Below are 21,643 nucleotides of genomic sequence, written 5' to 3'. Positions count from 1 at the left end.
ATTCAACAATCTAATGAGGAGAACCAATTGCTTTTGAATTGGGTGTTTTCAGAGGGCATTGATTATTTGGATCATAAAGGAATCTTATTTGCTATCTTCTGGCTCTTTGTGTTTCTAACTGGTGAATGCAGTGGGTACTAATCGTGGCTATTACTTCTGCTTCACTAATTGACTTCTCAAAGGCAAGGCTGTCTTTCAAAGGCTTTTAGAGACTATAAAGATCAGACATTTTTGATATATCAGCTATTAATGATTTTGATGAAGCTCAGCGACCTGAAATGTTAACTCCCCCCACAGACAGTGCCTAACTTGCTGAGTGCTTTCCAGCATTTTCTGTTTTTATTTCAGAATTCCAGCATCCACAGTTACCTACTTTGGATTTATGATTTTAACTTGGCTGCAAGAAAAGCAAAGGCAAGATACTACTCCCTAAATAGGAATACCTATGTAATTTGAGATAAAGCTATAACTGGTAGGGAACTGGCAGCTAGCACTCTGTTGAGAAGTGTTTGTCTAAACTTTGTAAAAATCTGTAAAGGCAGCTGTTCAACTGACAATATATTATTTGAGGCTTTTTTTTGGACGTCATTCAAATTTGAATGGAATTCAACAACTGGATGTTACTCTTGCCACCGTAAATGATTTTATCTGTTAATAAATCTCTTGGGTAATTTAGTCTGTTGCAAAGGTGGCCAATGTGACTAAAATTAATTGCCTTCTAAATTGACAGGGGCTTGTAATACAAATTCAACCAGTAATTATCTAGTGGACTTAATAGCAAGATATTAGGAACTATGGAGGAACAAAGGGAATTTAGCTGCCCATGTACATAAATCACTAAAAGCTAGTGCACAGGTGCAAAAAGTAATCAAAAAGGCACACTGAACCTCAGGAAAGATATATTGACTATGGAAAGGGTACAGCGTAAATTCACTAGAATGATACCAGGGCTAAAAGGGTTTAACTATGAGGACAAATTGCATAAACCTGACTTGTAATTTCTTGAATTTAGAAGGTTGAGAGGTGATCTAATCAAGGTATTTAAAACGATTAAAAGAATTTGATATGATGGATACATAGAAATTATTTCCTCTTGTACAGGAATTCAGACAAGAAGGCATCAATTTAATATTAGAGCTGGGCCATTTACAAGTGAAATCAGGAAGCACTTTGTACAAGGGTAATGGAAATATGGAACTCACTCCCTGAAAAGGTTGTGAATATAGGGTCAATTGAAATTCAAAGTGATTCCTGACAACGCAGCCGGCCACTGACGTCATCAGGCTGCGCCAAGGTGCGCACATGCGCAGACAGTCTCCTGCTCTCTGCGTGTGCGCTGCGTTCCAACTTGCCAGGACTGGTTAGCGCATGCGCCAATTATGTCATTGCGTGACGTGTGCATCTTTGGGCAACGCGCCTGGGTGGCCTCTGCTCATGCACGTTACGCGTACAGCAATGCAACGCTAACGGGTATTCACCCATGCGTTCAAGCTCCGCTCCACCCCCCTCCCTGCTCTCTCTAGCCACTCTGCTCTTTCGGTCGCCCTGCTCCCCCACCTTTGCTGCTCTCTCCGGCCGCTCCGCTCCCCCCCCGCTGCTCTCTCCGGCCACTCCGCTCCCCCACCGTCCCTGGCCCGGTCCGCTTCCCCCCTCCGCCCCCGTCGGCCCGCTCCGCTCCCCCGTCCCCGTCCTCTCCCTCCTGCCATTGTGTGCTGCTATGTGTTTAGGTTAGGTTGCCTTTGTGTGATTATTTGAGCAGTGCCACCTTTAGTCCTGGCAGCTGCCTGAAGTCGCAGACTGTGAAGTTTTAGTGGCATATGCTGCATTTGCGCATGTGCCAAGGCAGCGCCACCTAGTGGTAGCATTGTCAGCAAACGCAGCCATTGAAATTGATAAGTTTTTGTTAGGTAAGAGTATCAAGGGATATGGACCAAAAGTGGGTAACTGGAATTGAAGTAAAGATCAGCCATAAAGCAATTGAATGGTGAAGCAGACTTGAGGGACTGACTGTCCTATTCCTTTATCAGTTTGGCTTACTTCTGATTCAGAAGGTTGTGGCTTGAAGTCCCATTTCAGTACAGTACTGAAGGAGTGCTACATTGTTAGAGGAGCCCTCTTTCAGATGAGAGGTTGTAATAACACCCCTCCTAACTGTTCAGGTTGATGTTTTAAATGTCCAACAGCATCATATGACAATGAGTTGGGGAATTCTCTCAGTTTTCAGCCCAACATTTATTACTCAATCGACACCACCAAAAACTGATTAACTGGTTATTTATCGCTTTGCTGTTTGTGGGACTTTTACTGTGTGTACAAGTTGAATGTGCTGTTAACAACAATAACTACACTTCAAAAGTAATTAGTTCACTGCCAGGTGCATTTGTACATCATGTGGATGTGAAAGGTGCTGTATAAATACATGTTTTTCTTTTTACTTTTTACACAAATAATAATTGGGCCTACTGTTATCCCTATGAAATCTATCCTGGTTTACTTTGCACAGGAGGTCACACTTTGGTTGTAGAGGGTGGAATGATTTTTCTTTGGGAGCTTACTTTTGCGATGGGAAGGAGAGTATTTGCCTGCTTAGCAGCTAGGCCACTTGCTCGTACAAATATTGTTCTTAAGTTCAATATCTAAAGAAGGGTGAGCTTGGCTTGGTGAGGATGGCTTGCTCTTTGGTTTTCCTTCCTTGGCTGTGCAGAAGCTCCAGTATTTTTAAAAAATTGCCTGTACCCAATCTGCCTTTGACCAGCAGCTTAGAAGAATAAAACACAGGAATAAGAAATAAACCAATAAATGCAGAAGTGCTTCTTTTACAATAATTAGGATTATGCGGAAATTGAATGAATTACCTCCCCTCCCCCTAACTTCATGTTAAACATTGACAGACGGAAGGTGATCCAACACTAGTGTTATGAAAGTGCTTCCATTTTTTGTTAATTTTTTTAAGAACTCATAATTAAATTGAGGAAATGGATTCTATTTTGGAAGGCTGAGGATTTCATAGCTAATGGACTTTGTTTTGTTGTTGACAGTTCACTGAAAGGACACTGAGATGTTGTGTTTGAAAACAACCTTGATTGGATTACACCTGGCTTAGGCTCAATAGGTGACCTGGGGAAGATGTTTACGGAGAAGTGACATGTCAAGATTTATGAGGGTCAGGAGGTTCTGACTGGCTGTTTGGAGCTTCACTTCTGAGATATTGTTTTGGTTCAGTTAGGGTGTGGACAGTGTTTGAAAAGCAGTTAAAGATCAACCTGCCAAGAAAGAAACCCTAGCTCATCTTTCCTGCACCTCTCTAAGAGAGCCTGAGCGGTCCAGTGTGCCTCTTTCCTCATGTCTTTGAAAAAACCCTGCAAAACCAGAGTGGATTGCGAAAGCCCCTGATGCCACATTTTTCCTGAAAAGCCTATTTCTCAACATCTCCAGAACGAACTGCTTCTGAAAAGATCCCAGTGGCCCGTCACTATATACCTGGACGCCAGACCAAAAGAGACAAATGACATCCTTCCATATAGTTTTTTTGTTCAAGAATTAGCAAGTATTTGGCCAAAGTTTTTTTTTGTCTTTTTTTTGTAACAGTGCTCTGCAGTGAGAATTTCTTTATATTTTGCGGTGTGTGTTGTGTGAGTTTCTGTTTGGGGCATTTTGAAAGGGAACTTTCAAATTTCAATCTGCGTGTTAATGCCTTGCTTTGGTATTGGATCAGTCTTGTTTTTAAATAAACTGATAATTTTGTTGTTTATTAAAGAAACCTGGTTGGTGCAATTTTTTCTGAGATAAAGAGTCCGTAACTGGGTAAACATTTTTTTAAATAAATATTGTGACCTGTGGAGAAGTGGGACTAGAAAAGACAGTGCCCTCCTCCCACCTCGGTCGTAACACTAGTGATAAAGGTCAGGTTTATTTTAGGGTTTGTGAAAATTAAATCATGCATGTTATAAATAACAAAAGATAAAAAAAGCTTGAAGGAGTTAGAATCATTCATTCAATCTCAGCATACAGATAAAGGTTCACAAAGCACTCATGGGTTTGACATTTCTAAGTCCATCAATTGGATTACTGTCTTCCAGATCTCTAGCATTCTACATATTGCAGATTGTTCTGTTGTAATACAAAATGTTAATGGTCATATTAAATTGGTACTATTACTACACTTAAAATATTATAATAGATGTTATATTTTACTTTGCTGGAAATACATTTTAATTGTCATAACAGCTCTGAATAATTTAGAAATGGGATCAGGTGTCAAACAATCACTGGAATTATGAAATAAAATACACATATTGCATCTTGGGCTGATAATACAATTACTGCATCAGATTTGCTGTTCTGAAACTATTGTAATGCTTGGCTTGATAAGTGAGCGAGATCTTGCTAAACTATTATAGAAAAGTGAGCCACAAAATCACATAACTTCTCCTTTGAAGCATCGATCTAACTGAGATTTCCCATACAATATACTATGACCCTATGACTCTAATATACTGGATAGAATTATCCTGCAGGAAAATAGAAATTCCTTGCACTGTGATTTGTGTAATGGACTACAAGCTCCCAAAATAAAAGGCACATTTTTATTTGTCAAATTGAGGATAGGCTGGATCACTGAATGGCAAGATCAAGCACTTGATCTGCCAATCTCAAATCCTTTAGTGTTATGTATAATAATGTTTCATTCCTCTTTATTGTTTAGCCATAGAGTGTGTAATTGATGTTCATACTATTGCTGAGTCTCCTTTGGATAAATGCAGCAAGGACTGATTTAAAAAAATTAAAGCTGCATCTATTTATATTTTGCCCTTACCAGTAACAAGCAAGCCAGTCTTCTAGTAATATTCCCGATATAGCAATTCAACTTTTCTTTTTAAATTGGTACCATCTGTCCAGTACAGTAAGTTACTCCTAAATATAGATGCATAAGAAATAAAACTTATACTAATTGGAGGAAGCAAAATGATGAATGCAAACCTAACTGGAGGTTAATACTAGTCTATGACAATTTTATTTTATATATTAGTTGATACCAGAAAAAGTATTAAAAGTAATTGAAAAGGCATATTCTGCCTCAACTGCACTGATAGGTAAAAAAGCAAAATACTGCAGATACTGGAAATCTGAAATAAAGAGAGAAAATGCTGGAAATACTCAGCAGATCATGCAGCATCTGTGGAGAGAGAAACAGAATTAACATTGCAGGTTGCTGATCTTTTGTCAGAACTAGAAAATGTAAAAGCTATGAATGCTCTTCTAGAAACATCTTTTGTTTCTTTACTCATTGAATTATCATCCCCTATTGCCTTGCACCATCTCCCCATTATCAATTAATCACTCCCACAAACCTTCCCTTTTGTTCTTTCTTCCCTCTCTCCTTTCCTCGCCTCTGTACTTGCTTAACACCTGTTACATCTCTAATTTTAGACAGTTCCAGTAAAAAATAATCAACCTGAAACATTAACTTTGTCTCTCTCTCCACAGATGCTGTCTGACCTACTGAGAATTTCCAGCTTTTTCTGGTATTATGCATGATAGGTAGTACAATTCTACCTATGAATCAATTCTCTCAGCTTACAATGGGCACACTGTAAATGGATAGTGGTCCTGAAACTCATAGTAAAAAAAGGTTGTTTTTGACTGGAGTTTATATCTGAGCTTTTATGATAAAAATAGTCAATATTTAGCTTTCAAGTATCTAGGTTATGTCAGTGATTGCCTCACTATCCATGGGAATGTGTAGGGAATACATAGATCAGATCGGGTGCAAAGTCCAAACAAACAGAGATTTGAGTCAGGCACTGGTTGTAACTTGGGAACAGGTTCAAGGTGATTAAGGAAAAGCACAATGTTCATAATCGCACAGCAAAACAAAAAGTTACTGAAGGAAAAGAAGTAAATACGTAGAACATTTTGAGGGAAGTATAACAAGGGCACAAAGTGGTACACAGACAATTTATTCGTTATTGCATACTAATCTTTCTTGATCGATACAGTGCTGGTGTTAACTGGCACGAGAGGGTGCAGTTTGTTACTGGTAAGGTACTTGAAGGTGTCATGCTCATGCAATCTGAGCTGACAAACTATTAACTTATGAAGTAAACCTGAAACGGGCACTTCTATAAAAAAAGGGAGTTAAGAGGTCAAGTGACCTTTCCTTTCCTGCCAACACACATAGAACTACAAGGCCCCTGAGCAAAGTTTCATATCTGGACATATGAAATTACAAACGACCTGTCTGAACACGTTCCTGAGAAATCATTAAAATGCAAATGACTCTTTTTGCTTCTCTACAACTGATTGGAATTTGAGTTTGGAGTCCAAACGTCTGTGACAGTATTGTCAACCCAAAGAATGGCTGTGAAAAGCCCTACTTTATCAACATGAGATGAGGAATGAATGACACCCGGACTCCATTGTCCAACAATGGCCTCACCATCAGAAACCGTTTATGAGGATAATGGAAAGAGAAACCATGGTCACATGACAGAAACTAGGTTTCTGATAAGAAGCTTTAATAAAGGTATATTCTGAGAAAACAAAGGAGATCCATCTTTTCCATCGAAGAGAAAGGACCATGCCTAAGATTACCAGCTTTGAGCTACATGTAGGCAACGACTGGAGCTCGGCCTTGAACTCCATACCTGAGAAATCGTACCAGCACTTCGCCATTGACCTTTGGCTGGAATATAACAAGAGCAGTCTGCAACAGCGCATCTGTCTTCCTGAACCTCCCAAGTCTTTCTTCGGTGAACAAAGGAAAAAATTACAAGTCTCCACCCCAGGAAAAAAGCACATTTAACAGAGAACTCATTAAAATCATCAGACCTAACACATATTATCTTTATAATCTCTATCTTTTCTTTAGTGTGTGTGTATCTGTATGAGTGTGAGAGTGGGTGTTGTTGCATATATTTTGGATGCTGTTCTTTGAACTTTCGAGAAAACCTATCATTTGTCTGTTCTTGATAACTAAAACACTCAGGTTAAAAAAAAAACACCTTTCAAAAAAAAGTCTTCAGTCAGTTGAGAAGTGAAAAGGGGGAACTTCCCCGACTATCTCTCACCTGTCTGTAACAAGGGTACTACATTTAGTGTCCTACATAGTAGTATTGAGTCAGAACTTAAACAGGTAATTCCATTCACTCCGCGTGATATCAAGAAACGACTGAAGGCACTGGATACTGCAAAGGCTATGGGCCCTGACAATATTCCGGCAATAGTACTGATGACCTGTGCTCCAGAACTTGCCGCGCCCCTGCCAAGCTGTTCCAGTACAACGACAACACAGGCATCTACCCTGCAATGTGGAAAATTGCCCAGGTATGTCCTGTACACAAAAAGCAGGACAAGTCCAACCTGGCCAATTATAGCCCCACCAGCCTACTCTCAATCAACAGTAAAGTGATGGAAGGTGTCATCGACAGTGCTATCAAGTGGCACTTGCTTAGCAATAACCTGCTCAGTGATGCTCAGTTTGCGTTCCGCCAGGACCATTCGGCTCCTGACCTCATTACAGCTTTGGTTCAAACATGGACAAAAGAGCTGAACTCAAGAGGTGAGGTGAGAGTGACTGCCCTTGACATCAAGGCAGCATTTGACTGAGTATGGCATCAAGGAGCCCGAGCAAAACTAAGGCCAATGGGAATCAGGGGGAAAACCCTCCGCTGGCTGGAGTCATACCTAATGCATCGGAAGATGGTTGTGGTTATTGGAGGTCAATCATCTCAGCTCCAGGACATCACTGTAGGAGTTCCTCAGGATCGAGCCCTAGGCCCAATCATCTTCAGCTGCTTCATCAATGACCTTCCTTCAATCATAAGGTCAGAAGTGGGAATGTTCGCTGATGATTGCACAATGTTCAGCACCATTCGTGACTCCTCAGATACTGAAGCAGTCCGTGTAGAAATGCAGCAAGACCTGGACAATATCCAGGCTTGGGCTGATAAGTGGCAAGTAACATTTGCGCCACACAAGCGCCAGGCAATGACCATCTCCAAAAAGAGAGAATTGAACCATCTCCCCTTGACATTCAATGGCATTACCATCGCTGAATCCCCCACTATCAACATCCTAGGGGCTACCATTGACCAGAAACTGAACTGGAGTAGCCATATAAATACTGTGGCTACAAGAGCAGGTCAAAGGCTGGGAATCCTGCAGCGAGTAACTCACCTCCTGACTCCCCAAAGCCTGTCCACCATCTAAAAGGCACAAGTTAGGAGTGTGATGAAATACTCTCCACTTGGCTGGATGGGTGCAGCTCCAACAACACTCAAGAAACTCGACACCATCCAGGACAAAGCAGCCCGCTTGATTGTCACCCCATCTACAATCATTCACTCCCTCCACCACCAACGCACAGTGGCAGCAGTGTGTACCATCTACAAGATGCACTGCAGCAATGCACCAAGGCTCCTTCGACAGCATCTTCCAAACCCGCGACCTCTACCAACGAGAAGGACAAAGGCAGCAAATGCATGGGAACACCATCACCTGCAAGTTCCCCTCCAAGTCACACACCATCTTGACTTGGAACTATATCGCCGTTCCTTCACTGTCGCCGGGTCAAAACCCTGAACTCCCTTCCTAACAGCACTGTGGGTGTACTTACCTCACATGGACTGCAGCGGTTCAAGAAGGCAGCTCACCACCACCTTCTCAAAGCCAATTAGGGATGGGCAATAAATGCTCTCCTGGCCAGCAACGCCCACATGAATGAGTAAAAAAAAAAGGTAGCGTAATGAAATGGTGCAACTGGAGTCAGCTGTAAGTAGTTTTAAGACCAGGTGGGAAAGAGGTCTAGGGTTCCCTTTCAGCCTTCACCTGGTCTTACTGTAACAGGGTTTTATTTTAAACACACTATGTTTTTAGCTCCCTCTTGGTGAATCCTTGTTCAATGCTTTCCAATTATAAGGCAAAGAAATGAGCACAAACAAGCCTTCTTCGGTTTAAAGAAGAAAAGTGAAATTTTATTAAACTGAAACTTAATTCGGTTAACACCTACAGATACACTACGCACCCATGCTAGCATGACTACGTGATACACACATGCAGATAGGGACAGAAAAAGCAGAGGAAAAATAAAGTGGAAAAGTTTGAGGCAATCTCTGATGATGGTTTTTGTTACTGTGCTTCGAGCTTGCTGTACAGTCTTTGATTGTAGGTAGATCTTGCTTTTTGTTGGGGCCCAGCATTCTTCTTAAACCTTGTTCACTGCAGGAGGCTTTTCTCTCTTGGGGTTCATGTGTCTTCAGTGGGTTTTTGGAGTTCAGTGAGAAAGAGATGGGAGCAGACAGGCAGTCTTCTTCAGTCCAGGAGGATTCTGCTTTCTGCCACTTCAAACACTGTCTCTCCAATTTAAAACTCCCCAAGTTGACCAGCAGGGTTGTCACATGACCGACTGGTATAACCACATCTGGCTTTGTGTATTGTATTGGAACAGGGGATAGCTCCTTTGTTCCAAGCAGTGTCTGTTAATATGCAAAAATATCCTTCCAGCCAGGGGCCTGGCACTTCCTTGTAACAGGCCTTCTCTTCTTCCCAGCAACAATTTGAAATTTTATGTCAATGTGACAAAATTAATGTGCCTCATTCTTGGCAGGTAGGAACAATAGCCTGGAGATTTCTGAATGAAATCATAAGGGATTTGCAGAGCTGCAACTGCCACCAACAAAGATAGGTTCTAATAGCATGGGAGAGAAGGATAGTGGCCTGGCGTAATGATAGCTGCCTTTACATTGGGCTCAGTAGCTTGGTAGTAACATCAGCTCCTGAGACGTTGGTTTTGTGCAGCTAACAGCAACCTCAATGCAAACTTGCTGGATTCACTCGACTCAGTTAAAATAAAAATGGAAGATGATGGGCGGCACAGTGGCGCAGTGGTTAACACCGCAGCCTCACAGCTCCAGGGACCCGGGTTTGATTCTGGGTACTGCCTGTGCGGAGTTTGCAAGTTCTCCCTGTGTCTGCGTGGGTTTTCTCCGGGTGCTCCAGTTTCCTGCCACATCCAAAGACTTGCAGGTGATAGGTAAATTGGCCATTGTAAATTGCCCCGAGTGTAGGGAGGTGATAGGGAATATGGGATTACTGTAGGGTTAGTATAAATGGGTGGTTGTTGGTCGGCACAGACTTGGTGGGCCGAAGGGCCTGTTTCAGTGCTGTATCTCTAAATAAATAAAAATAAAATAAAATAAAATGATCAGGAGCTGTTTACAGCCATTTGTATTAAGTGGCCTCATCTGAGTCAAAACGTCATAGGTTCAAGCCCCACTCCAGAATTTGACCACATAATGCAGGCTGACACTTCAGATCACTTTTGGAAATGCAGCCTTTCCCCCCTCTGCTTGATCAAGTTGGCGTAAAAGGTCTCTCGCAACGTTTTGAAGAAGGGCAGGACATTCATAGAATCATAGAAAGTTTAAAGCACAGAAAGAGGCCACTTGGCCCATCGTGTTTGTGCCGGCCGAAAAACAATCCACCCATTCTAATCCCACCTTCCAGCATTTGAACCGTAGCTCGGCGGCAAGGCCTTCATTTAAATATTAAAATTAGACAAATAAACATGCAAATGAATTTACCTGATGCCAGCAGCCGTCCCACACTGAATTTACGGCCAAGCGGCTGCAACCTGCGCCCCTTCGGAACTCCGTACGGAGTTCTGAGGCGAGACACAGGTGGGGAGCGGAGAAAACTATTCCTGGTGGTTGTGGGGATGGTGGGAAGGGGTTGAGGGTCAACGATGATGTTTGGTGGGGGCGGGGGGGGGCGATGTTCAGAATTTCAAAAACTTTTTTGGGGGAATAGGTCAATTTATGTACTGAGTACTCAGTGGGGGCGGGGGGTGGGGTGGGGTGGGAATGGGGATTCAAAGTTAAAATAAACTTTGACATTTTTATCAAATCGGCACCTTTAAAAATGTAAATTTCTCCTGAAGGGCTGGAAGCCCTTTAAAAATGGCACCGGTCCCTGCGCGGTGGCGCCAGACGCTGTTGCCGGGGATGCAGTGGCAGCCTCCTCTACGTCATTGGGGGCGGCCGCACCACCCCCTCCATTTAAATGAGCCCCCGCGCGTAATATTGCGGGGGCTCGGTGGCGGCACTTCTCTGTCAGAAGGCCGCCGACTTCACACTGATAAAATTCAGCCCAGCATGTTCTTTCATTTATAATGTAAAAGCATCTTGTTGTAAAGTTAGAGGCAGAACATAAAGGAGCAACATGAAAAAAAGTATAGGAAATATCACAGATAGATCATGAAAAAGTAAGAATTCTTCTGATTGCTATTGGTAGCAGATCTGTACATGTATCTTCCGCTTCAAGAAACATCATAAAGCTTTTCTTTAAGAATTAAAGGGTTGGATTCAAGCTTTTCAATCAAAAGCCCGCCTTATTCCAAGTTTCATCTAAATCAAGCTTGTTTTAGTCAATATGAATTTCTGCTAAAAAAAAAGAAAAATTATTCTCAAAAATATAAATGCCACTGCTATCTATAACAAGAATTCCTTCCCTGAATAGACTATTGACGTTAAATTAAAGAAATGTTATCTTAAGACCTGCCCTAGCCCTCTAAATTATTCTGAGCAGTCTACTTGTGTGCCAGAAATTGAATTGCAAATCTATTTATTTATTTCTAAATTGAATGACCATTCATAATAACTTCCCTGCACTAGCAGATTCTGCTGAAATATTATTGCTTTCATTGAAAACAGCAAGTGTGTGGGAATATAATTAGAGCAGGTAGAATTATATTTGTCTTTTGTATAGCTATTATTTTCAGTTACAATATACAAGTAGATGTGCCAGTGGATGATTATGATCTTGGCAAGATTTCTTACAAAGGAATGGTTCACAATTTGTTACAATTTTGTGTTGAGAAGAAAATCATGCATGTATATATATGTTATATGTAGTAATATAACAACTTCTCAGATACTGAAGCAGTCCATGTCCATATACAGCAAGACCTGACAACATTCGGAATTGGGCTTTTAAAATGTTTTTCACAGAATGTTGGCATCCCTGGCTAGGACAGCATTTATTGCCTATCCCGAATTGCCCTTGAGAAGGTGGTGGTGAGTAGCCTTCTTGAACCGCTGCAGTTGTAGATACACCTACAATGTTGTTAGGAAGGGAGTTCCAGGATTTTGACCCAGTGACAGTGAAGGAATGGTTAAATAGTTCCAAGTCAGTATGGTGCGTGACTTGGAGGGGAACTAGCAAGTCATGGTGTTCCCAGGCATCTGCTGCTCTTGTCCTTCTATGTGATAGAGGTTGCAGGTTTGGAAGGTGCTGTCGGAGGAGCCTCAGTGAGTTGCTGCAGTGCATCTTGTGGATGGTACACACTGCTGCCACTGTGCATCGGTGGTGGAGGGAGTGAATGTTTGTGGATGGGGTGCCAATCAAGTTTTGCCTGGATGGTGTTGAGTTTCTTGAGTATTGTTGGAGCTGCACCCATCCAGGCAAGTGGAGAGTATTCCATCACACTCCATTGTGCCTTGTAGTTGGTGGACAGGCTTTGGGGAATCAGGAGGTGAGTTACTCGCCGCAGATTTCCCAGCCTCTGACCTGCTCTTGTAGCCACAGTATTTATATGGCTGGTCTAGTTCAGTTTCTGGTAAATGATATCCCCCAGGATGTTGATAGTGGCAAGTAACATTTGTGCCACACAAGTGTCAGGCAATGACAATCTCCAATAAGAGAAAATCTAACCATTTCCCTCGACATTCATTGGCATTACGATCGCTGAATCCCCCACTATCAATATCCTTGGGCTTATCATTGACCAGAAACTGAACTGGAGCAGCCACATAAATACTGTGGCTACAAGTGCATGTTAGAGGCTAGGAACTCTGCAGCGAGTAACCCACCTCCTGACTTCCCAAACCCTGTCCACCGTCTACAAGGCACAAGCCAAGAGTGTGATGGAATACTCTCGACTTGCCTGGATGAGTGCAGCTCCAACAGCACTCAGGAAGCTCGACACCATCCAAGACATAGTAGCCCACTTAATCAGCACCCCATCAACCAGCTTAAACCTTCACTCCCTCCACCACCGATGCACAGTGGCAGTAGTGTGTATCATTTACAAGATGCATTACAGCAACTCACCACGCCTTCTGTGACAGCACCTTCCAAACCCATGACCTCTTCCACCTAGGACAAGAACAGCAGATGCATGGGAACACCACCACCTGCAAGTTCCCCTCTAAGTCACACACCATCCTGACTTGGAAATATATCACTGTTCCTTCACTGCCACTGGATCAAAATCCTGGAACTCCCTTCCTAACAGCACTGTAGGTGTACCCGCACCAGATGGACTGCAGCAGTTGAAGAAGGCAGTTCACCACCACCTTCTCAAGTGCAATTAGGGATGGGCAACAAATACTGGCCTCGCCACTGATACCCACATCCCATGAAAAAATAAAATATGATAATGTTTTCAGTAGGAAAGGACTATTGGTTCATCAAGCCTACCCTTCCACACCTTCCATCAGGTTCCTTGCCATGATTCTGATACAAATAATCCTTTATTATCACCTTTATTAATAGGAATTTACACCATTCATTTTTGAAATTTTCTATAACTTTCTGTGCCATCATCCCTACGAGTAATCTGTCCCACAATGTTATAATCCTCTTACAAAAAATTTTTTTCCTATATTTCTAACTTTGCTTTCTTGCCCTTAACTTTATACTGTTTCCCCCCTCAGTCCTTAACCCTGCACACAACAGAATATTCCTGGATTCTTCATATCTTTGAAGATCTCAAAAATCTCTATCAAGTAGCCTCCAATTATCCTTGTCTTCAGAATGAAGTCCTGAGACAAACAATCGTTCCTCGTAACTCAGTCCTTTGAACTCCAAAATCACTTACAGTCCTCCTCTGGGCTCCATTAATGATTTTAGATCATTCCCAGAACAAAGAGACTGAAAATGAACACAGTGTCATGCCAACTTGCTTTGGTGAATGACAATTTTATTTATTCCACTGACTAGAGATCTGAATTTATATTTTTTGAAGAAATTTAAGAGAGAACAGCTAAAAGGATGACTTTTTTGCCAGCTCAGGATGGCCACCTAATTTGCAATACTGCATCCTACATTGCAAGACCTGTGATGAGGGAGAAGAAATGTCTGTTCATTCCCTAGCAAGAACCAAGACCCAGGAAGTTTAAGGGAACTGCTTGTTCATTTCCTTTTAGCAAGAAGAAATACTGCTAACTGCCATATTTGAATCATTGAGTGACGGTTATGTGACAAGTCCCTCCCCATCTGTGGTTTTAAGCTTGTGTTTCACTACAGCAGAATGGAGAAGCTCCTGGACTCTGACACATGCAGACCCAAGTGGGGAGTCCCTCTCTCTCTCTCGATTTCAGCTCACAAGCTTTGAACTCTGCCTGTTGACTGACCAATTTTGCATACTCCGGCTGCAATCAGAAACACCATTGGAGGAAATCATCCGCATCACTGTCTCCAAGAGACCCACTAAACCAGTCATCTACCTCTTCAAACTAAAAGCCACAGAACCACCAAAATTAGCTAGAAACCAGCCAAACCACCAAATTCCACAGATTGTATACCCCTTTTTTTTATGGACTCTAACTCAACCAAGCTACCTTTCTCCACTCTGTAACCTATTTGTGTGTGTGTAAACCTTTAGTGTGTGTGCGCAAGTTGGCGCATAGTTTATTATTTTCATTAACTCAGTTTAGGTACATAAAGTTAACCTCTTTCTTTGTTAAACTCAAGAAAACCTGTCTGATTGGTTCTTGTTATAATCATAGCAAGTGAATAATCAAACACCTGCTAAATTGGCCAGTACATCCACTTTAAGAAAGAATTAAACCTGTTGTGGTCAAAAAAGGAGAGGGAAAAGAGGGAAGTCCTTCAATCCCTTCTCACTTGACCTTAATAATACTATTCCAAATGCAACTTCACCAAGGCTATATTATACTTGATGGGTTTGAATGATTATTACCAAAATCACAGATATCTTTTCTGCTCTGATACCGCAAGCACATTATGTAATGGATACTGCAAGCTGTTTCCTATTAAAGATGGACAATAAACACTGGCCTAGCCAGCGACGCCCACATCCCATGAATGAATAAAAAAATGCTGTTTCACGCTGCTACGATACAGTAGCAACACGTGTGGTGTTCGCCGCTAACAGGATGCTGCGGTCAAGCCAAACGATGTTCTGCCCATCACATAAATGAGTAATGTGATATATGAATTTCAATGCAAGTGTGATTCCAAGTAAATAGGCCGTACATCCCAAAAACTGGCGGATCATATCAAACAACATGTCCCTTCCACTGTTTACAATGGGCGAGGTACAGGCCGTACCCAGCCAGCCCATGCTTTCAAAACTCAAAGCATAGTGTCCAACATTAAATGTGATTCTGCGATTGGACAGCATTTTTTAAATAATCCTCAGTGTGCTAAGAATTACACTGACCACCAATTTAAGATTGTCAGTTTGATAGACAGAATGTCTTTTGGCTTAAGGGCAGCATCCTTTTAGTGGCAAACACAACACGTGTCGCTGCTGCATAGTAGCAGCTTGAAACAGCTTGCAGTGTCCATTACATAACGTGCTTGAGGTATCAGAGCAGGAAAGATATCTGTGGTTTTAATAAAAAATCATTCACGATCGTCAATTAGGCTCGCAGTGTGGTGCATTTGCATGTACTGGAAGCTACATATATTAATACACAGGACCCCATTCTTGTACTGCCTTGACCAATCAGAGTTAAGATGCCTGGTTTAAATTTCAATAAAGCTTTGCAGTTAACTGTCAGTTACCATAAACTGTTGCATTCATAATGGCAACGCCTCTACCAATCAGAGTCCACTTGCCAATCAATCAGCACTCTCTTCTCATGCAGTATAAATTTGTTGCTCCCTTACATTAGTATTCTTGCAAATTGTCCTGATGAGTGCAAGATGAAAAGCTTCGACAAAATGTATGTATTGTCTGTTCTGTATATGCAATACTCAAGTTCTGCACTACCAAATGACTTTGTTTTTTTTAAGTGATGCTGATTGAGGAATAAATATTGGCCAAATCATTGCATAGCACTCCCCTGCTCTATTTCAAAATAGCAACATGAGATCTTTTACATCAACCTGAGAAGGCAGATAGATCTCAGTTTTGCATCTCATCTGAAAGATGGCACCTGTAGCAGCACAGCACAGCACTTCCTCAGTACTGCGCTGGTATGCCAGCCTCGATTTTGTGCTCCTTTCTCTGGGACTTGAATCTACAACCTTCTGAGGTCCCACTCTAATACCTCCTCGTAAAACTACTATATTTTGTTATATAACTTATATCCTTGTTTCAATACAGCCTCATACTTTGTCATTTAACACCAAAACATGTACCTGCTGAACCAGTTTTTTATGCCAGACAGTGTCAATGAACTCTAGGTAGACAAGATTCATTAGATGCTTATCCTCCTCAAAGAAAGAAATGTTTATTTGAAGTATAAAATATTCCTTGCAATTGAAACTGTAGTACAAAAGAAATTTTTTATTGTATGAATTATTCTCCCAGTTATTATCATAGTGTAGTTTTCAGAATAAGCTATTCATGGAATTGATCCTGATGAAGAAAACCAACTTTCACCCCCGCCTCTCCTCAAGAGAAAATGCCTGTTTTCCCAAACAGAAATTTCAAAAATCTTTAGTTAGTTTCATTTTAAGCTGGAACTTCTGATTATTTTTTAACTCATTACTATTGATTATATATATACCATATCCAATTACAGATCCAGAAAGCTCACTAATTTAATAAACTAAGCCATTAAAAAGTAATTTTGTCACAATAATGACATAGCACTATCACGAATGCAGTAATTGAAATGAGTAAATGTTTGAATTACCAACAGGCTCCCTTTGATTTGAAAAAAGATTCTTGATGTCGCTGCCATCCATGTTTGCTGAGCTGATATTGTTCCCATCGGTCCAGTAGAGCTTTCTGCAAGAGAGAAAACAGTGTATTTATTAACTGAAGTTTAAAACTAGTTACAAAATAGTGCAAGAAATGTTACTTATTATAAACCCCTGTAATGTTTCAAGATTTTTGATTATTTGGCCTGGAGGTGTTTTCAGGTTTATTAATAATTCCAGTCCCACCACTTACACCATCCCAGCTTATCTCTGGTGGATACCTATAGTGGGCAAATGAAGCTAACAATTTGCCATTGTCACTGAAGTCAATTACGGAGGTGCCACTTATATTGAGTGTGCCTACTATTTTGGGCAGCACATTTAAGAGACCTGAACACTGCACAGGATGGAATGAAAGTGAAGGAAATATTAATAATCTGCCCATCATCACATTGCCCTCCAAGCCACATACCACCCTGACTTGTATGTATATCACCATTATTTCACTGTCGCTGGGACATTTTTGCAGAATTTCCTACCCAACAACATTGTGGGACCACCTTCAGCACATGGACTGTGGCAGTTCAAAAAGGCCCGCAAACTTTTTAAGAGTATCTAGAGAGGGGCAATAATTGCTGGCCTTGACATTGACACCCATATCCCAAGAATGAATAATGAAGGAAAAATTCAGCATCTCCATAATATTAATTATAACTATAATATTTTGTCCTCAATATACATCTAAACATAAGGTAGCTATAAAGAATTTGCCAACACCAGTCCTGATATTGACTAAAGTAATCTAAATTTGTATTCTTTAGCCATTTGAAAACAAAATATACTGCTGTCAGATCTCCTATGGTGTTGCTCACAGAGTCGAAAGACACATTGTTTTAGAACAATAGCAATGTCATACCATGCAGTTTCATTTTATTATGGTATTCGGGTATTTATTCCAGTGTCTTGGGAATGGAATTCTGCAACTCTGCCATTTTCCCATGAAAGCGGTAAATCAATTGCCTCAGTAACACTGCAGAAGGGGCAGGGGATGTTGTGGGATTTTGGTATGAGTGGTGAGTGATTGTATATTTGATAGCACTGCTGCTACAAATTAGCTGTTTTGTGTTGGAATTTCTGAGATTTTATCGAACTAGAATTGTCTTAATGTTTAAGAGCATGGGGGAAGGGGAAGGATGTAGGATTTGAGAGCACATTGGGCCCCAGGGTAAGGCAGCAGTGAGATGTGTTTGGGTAGCTTTGTGGGGAAGGTTCCTAGCATCTATGTGGGAATGGGATTCTGGAAAAACTCAATGAGGTTGGGTATCATGAAGCCTTGAGATGTGGGGAGGGGGTGGGGTGGTTGGTGGCTAGAATCTGGACAGTGCTTGGAAGGATTTTTTGATGGCCGTGGACATGTGAAAGGGATTCCTGGGTTGTGTGAGCATTTAATAATCAGAGGAATAAAGAGGTTACTGCTGGGGTGCAATAACGTTTGGTAAGTTCACTGTGCTGGGGAAGAGCGAGGCTGGAATATATCAACTAGCAGTCAAAGGGTTACAGGTTACTTGTAGAGCAAGTTTCACCAGAGGGAATGGGAGAAGACAGAAAATGTGGCAAAAGACAGGGATAAAGCAGATTTAAGCAGAGATTTTTGAATAAAATTTGTGACTCTCTTTCAGTGCCTGTTACAATGGGAAATGCCATTGCATTATGGGAGACCCTCTAATTTAGTTTCACGGCCAGCCTGGACTAGTCAGGCATAGGTCAAAAGAACGGCTACCAGAAACACTTTCAAATTGTATTTAAATGATTAATCGATGCATCTCCTGACAGGTTAGTCAATTCTGATCCTACTTGACTAACTTCCTTGACTTCTTTGAGGATGTAACTTCCCAAGTGGATGGTGGAAAGCCCGAGAGAGTATTGACAAAGTTCCATAAGAATAATTACTAGTTAAGCTCGAAGATGTGGGGATTCAGGGTAAAACTTTGGAATTAATTAGATATCAGCTGAAGGTTTAAAGATAATGAGTACTTGCAGATGACTTACCCATCAATGCCCTCCACCTTGAATTTTAACCTGCTCTTCTGATGTCATGGTACCACCCCCACCACCCCCCACCGATTGCAATTTTAACACTGGCATGAGCGAGGAAGCTATCGTGGTCTTAATACCAGGTAAAGACATTGTAAGAGAATCTAGGACCAGAATAGGCCGATTAAAGTATTTTTTTTTACCTTCTTTGCAGGGCCTGCAAGATCAGCAGTACTCCTGCGGGGCCCCAAGGAAACTTTAGCCCTGCCATCCAATGACACCTTCCTGAAACACCCTCCCCATGACACCTTCATGGAGAAAGCCTTCTTTGGTGAATGGCAACAAATTCCTGCTGCCTGAAATTCCACTACTAGCTAGCTGTCGCTTCATGCTCATTTTGATGGCTTGCAGATGAAGCGTGGGAGTTAAAATCTCCCAGCCTTACATTACTGAGGTTGGGGATGTATGGCACTCACCCAAATGCTGCTCCAAGGTAAAATTGGCACTTTTTATTTTCCTCTTTCTACCACAATTAAATAAAAATACTTTAATATGATTGTTAAGTAAAAATAAATCCTTTGACATCAACTTAATCTTCATTTGCATCTGCATGAGATTTACACTGCTGTGCTACAGTTGATCATAAAACATCAATGATTACATCATGTGGACAATTCAAGCTTTATATTATTTTACTTGTAGCAATAAAGGCATATTGTACAACAGTTTACCCTTTTAGTGGGTGTACTACTAGACACTGTGGGTGATCAAGTCCATGAATGATAGTCGTCCGCAGGGAGCCATTTAACCTCGCGACATTCAGTTGTGCTTGCTCTAAATCTGAACTCGTCCAGTATATGTTTCTGGAAACCCAGTCCACTGCAAGTGCGTGAGCATATGGCAGGTCTATGAACAAAAGGAATTTAATTAGTGAATGTACAAAGTTACTTACAAAATTGACCAATATTAAGGGGAATCTAGATAAGCAGATGAGAAAGGAATAGAAGGTTATGTTAATAAAAGCAAAATACTGCAGATGCTGGAAATCTGAAATAAAAACAGAAATGCTGGGAATACTCAGGTATGGCAGCAGGTCTGGCAGCATCAGATGCTGCCTGACCTACTGAGTATTTCTAGCACTTTCTGCTTTTATGTCAATAGGTTGACAGGAAGTAAATAGAATGGGAGGAAGCAATGCTTAAACACTGCTTAGACCCGTTGGGCCAAATGGCCAGTTTCTGTGCTCCCAGAGGTGGTAGGACAGGGTGAGAGAGCGGTTAATAAAGCAAACAGTATCCTGGGCTTTATTAATAGGGGCATTGAGTACAAGAGCAAGGAAGTTAAGTTGGACTTGTATAAGGCTGGACAGGTTGAGAGAGCGGTTAATAAAGCAAACAGTATCCTGGGCTTTATTAATAGGGGCATAGAGTACAAGAGCAAGGAAGTTATGTTGGACTTGTATAAGGCTGGACAGGTTGAGAGAGCGGTTAATAAAGCATACAGTTCTATGTACTTGTATGTAGCTTTCCCTGGTCTCTAGGCATTAGCTAACTTCTTCTATCTATCATAGTTTGAACTTCAATAAACATACACAAGCACTTGCAAAGACACATGCATCTTGTATTGCTAGAAGACGTTTTGCCTTTTGAGATATGTTAATAGGATAAGGTATGTAAAGAAGCATTTCTAAAAATTAAGGCATATAAAGTACACATTTTGAACAGCGATAATTATTCCAAAATTACCATTGAGACAATATGCTATTTCATCTTTTATTTCTAATACAAAACATTGCTCATGAATATTTCAGATATAATGACCAATTTTACCAGCACAAATCAATGTGTAAACTACAAAAAAAGTTAAAATATTTAAAGGAACACTGCTGTTGACTTGTGACTTGTTTTCTAAGTCACTTTACCAGATTTGAAAACAGAACTAAAAACAGCGAGAAGATTATGGCCAGATTTTGCAGAAAAAGTAATAATGTCTGAATAACGTGTAAGATGGTCAGCAATTTGTAGTGAGGAATCCCTGGAATTTTCATGAAGTTGCTGCAGTCACAATTGCCTATTAAACTCACCACAGAAAGTTAAATCCAGTAATTATGACTGTAAGTAACTTTTTAACGGCATGATAATTATGAATGCAATGCCAATCAAACTCTGTGACTCAGAATGGAAACAATTTAACGTGTTCAATCTATTCTTGCATGTAGGCAATTGTTGTTAGAGATGTTAAAAATTTCAAATTTTAAACTTTTTTTACTTTTTCATTCTGCCTCATTTCTCTCTTTCTCTATCTAATCTTTCTTTTCCCCTCCTTATTTTCCTTTCTGTACCTGATTTGATATTGAATTCATCCACTCTAATTTACCCTCTTCCTCAGTCCTTCCTCTGTTTATTTCTCAATCCTTTACTCTCACTGGTTAAGGAGATACACTGTTTGTCCCATTGTTAGCAAAGGCCCTTGCTGCACCGTTATTAGCTTGCACCTCCAGCAAGTTCGCAGGCAAAATATTTTAAAACCTAAATGTGCAATTGAAAGTCTAACTAATGGGCATCACTCCAGCAAAACCTATTCCATTGTAATTATATAAGTCAACCATATCTCTACAAATGTTTAAAGTTGAATTAAAAAAATAACATTTAAAAACATGGTGACTTTGCAGCTTTCAGAACAAACTGAAGATGGTCTTTCAGGAATTTAA

The 21,643-nt window shown here is 40.9% G+C and overlaps 1 protein-coding gene across 4 annotated transcripts in view; it reads right to left on the bottom strand.

The window, feature by feature from the left end:
- LOC137371926 (low-density lipoprotein receptor-related protein 1-like) overlaps nucleotides 1–21,643 on the bottom strand; it is a 1,827,029-nt gene that overhangs the window by 656,111 nt on the left and 1,149,275 nt on the right. For all 4 annotated transcript variants that reach the window (XM_068035008.1, XM_068035009.1, XM_068035010.1 and 1 more), the window contains exons 30-31: nucleotides 19,665–19,839; nucleotides 16,893–16,987 (exon numbers count right to left, since the gene is read on the bottom strand). In XM_068035008.1, coding sequence (XP_067891109.1) covers nucleotides 16,893–16,987; nucleotides 19,665–19,839 — 270 coding nt within the window. The remainder of the gene's footprint in view (nucleotides 1–16,892; nucleotides 16,988–19,664; nucleotides 19,840–21,643) is intronic.

The sequence above is a fragment of the Heterodontus francisci genome, chromosome 7, assembly GCF_036365525.1.
Source record: "Heterodontus francisci isolate sHetFra1 chromosome 7, sHetFra1.hap1, whole genome shotgun sequence".
NCBI classification, from domain to species: Eukaryota; Metazoa; Chordata; class Chondrichthyes; order Heterodontiformes; family Heterodontidae; genus Heterodontus; species Heterodontus francisci.
This window is presented reverse-complemented; position numbering and strand designations above follow the sequence as displayed.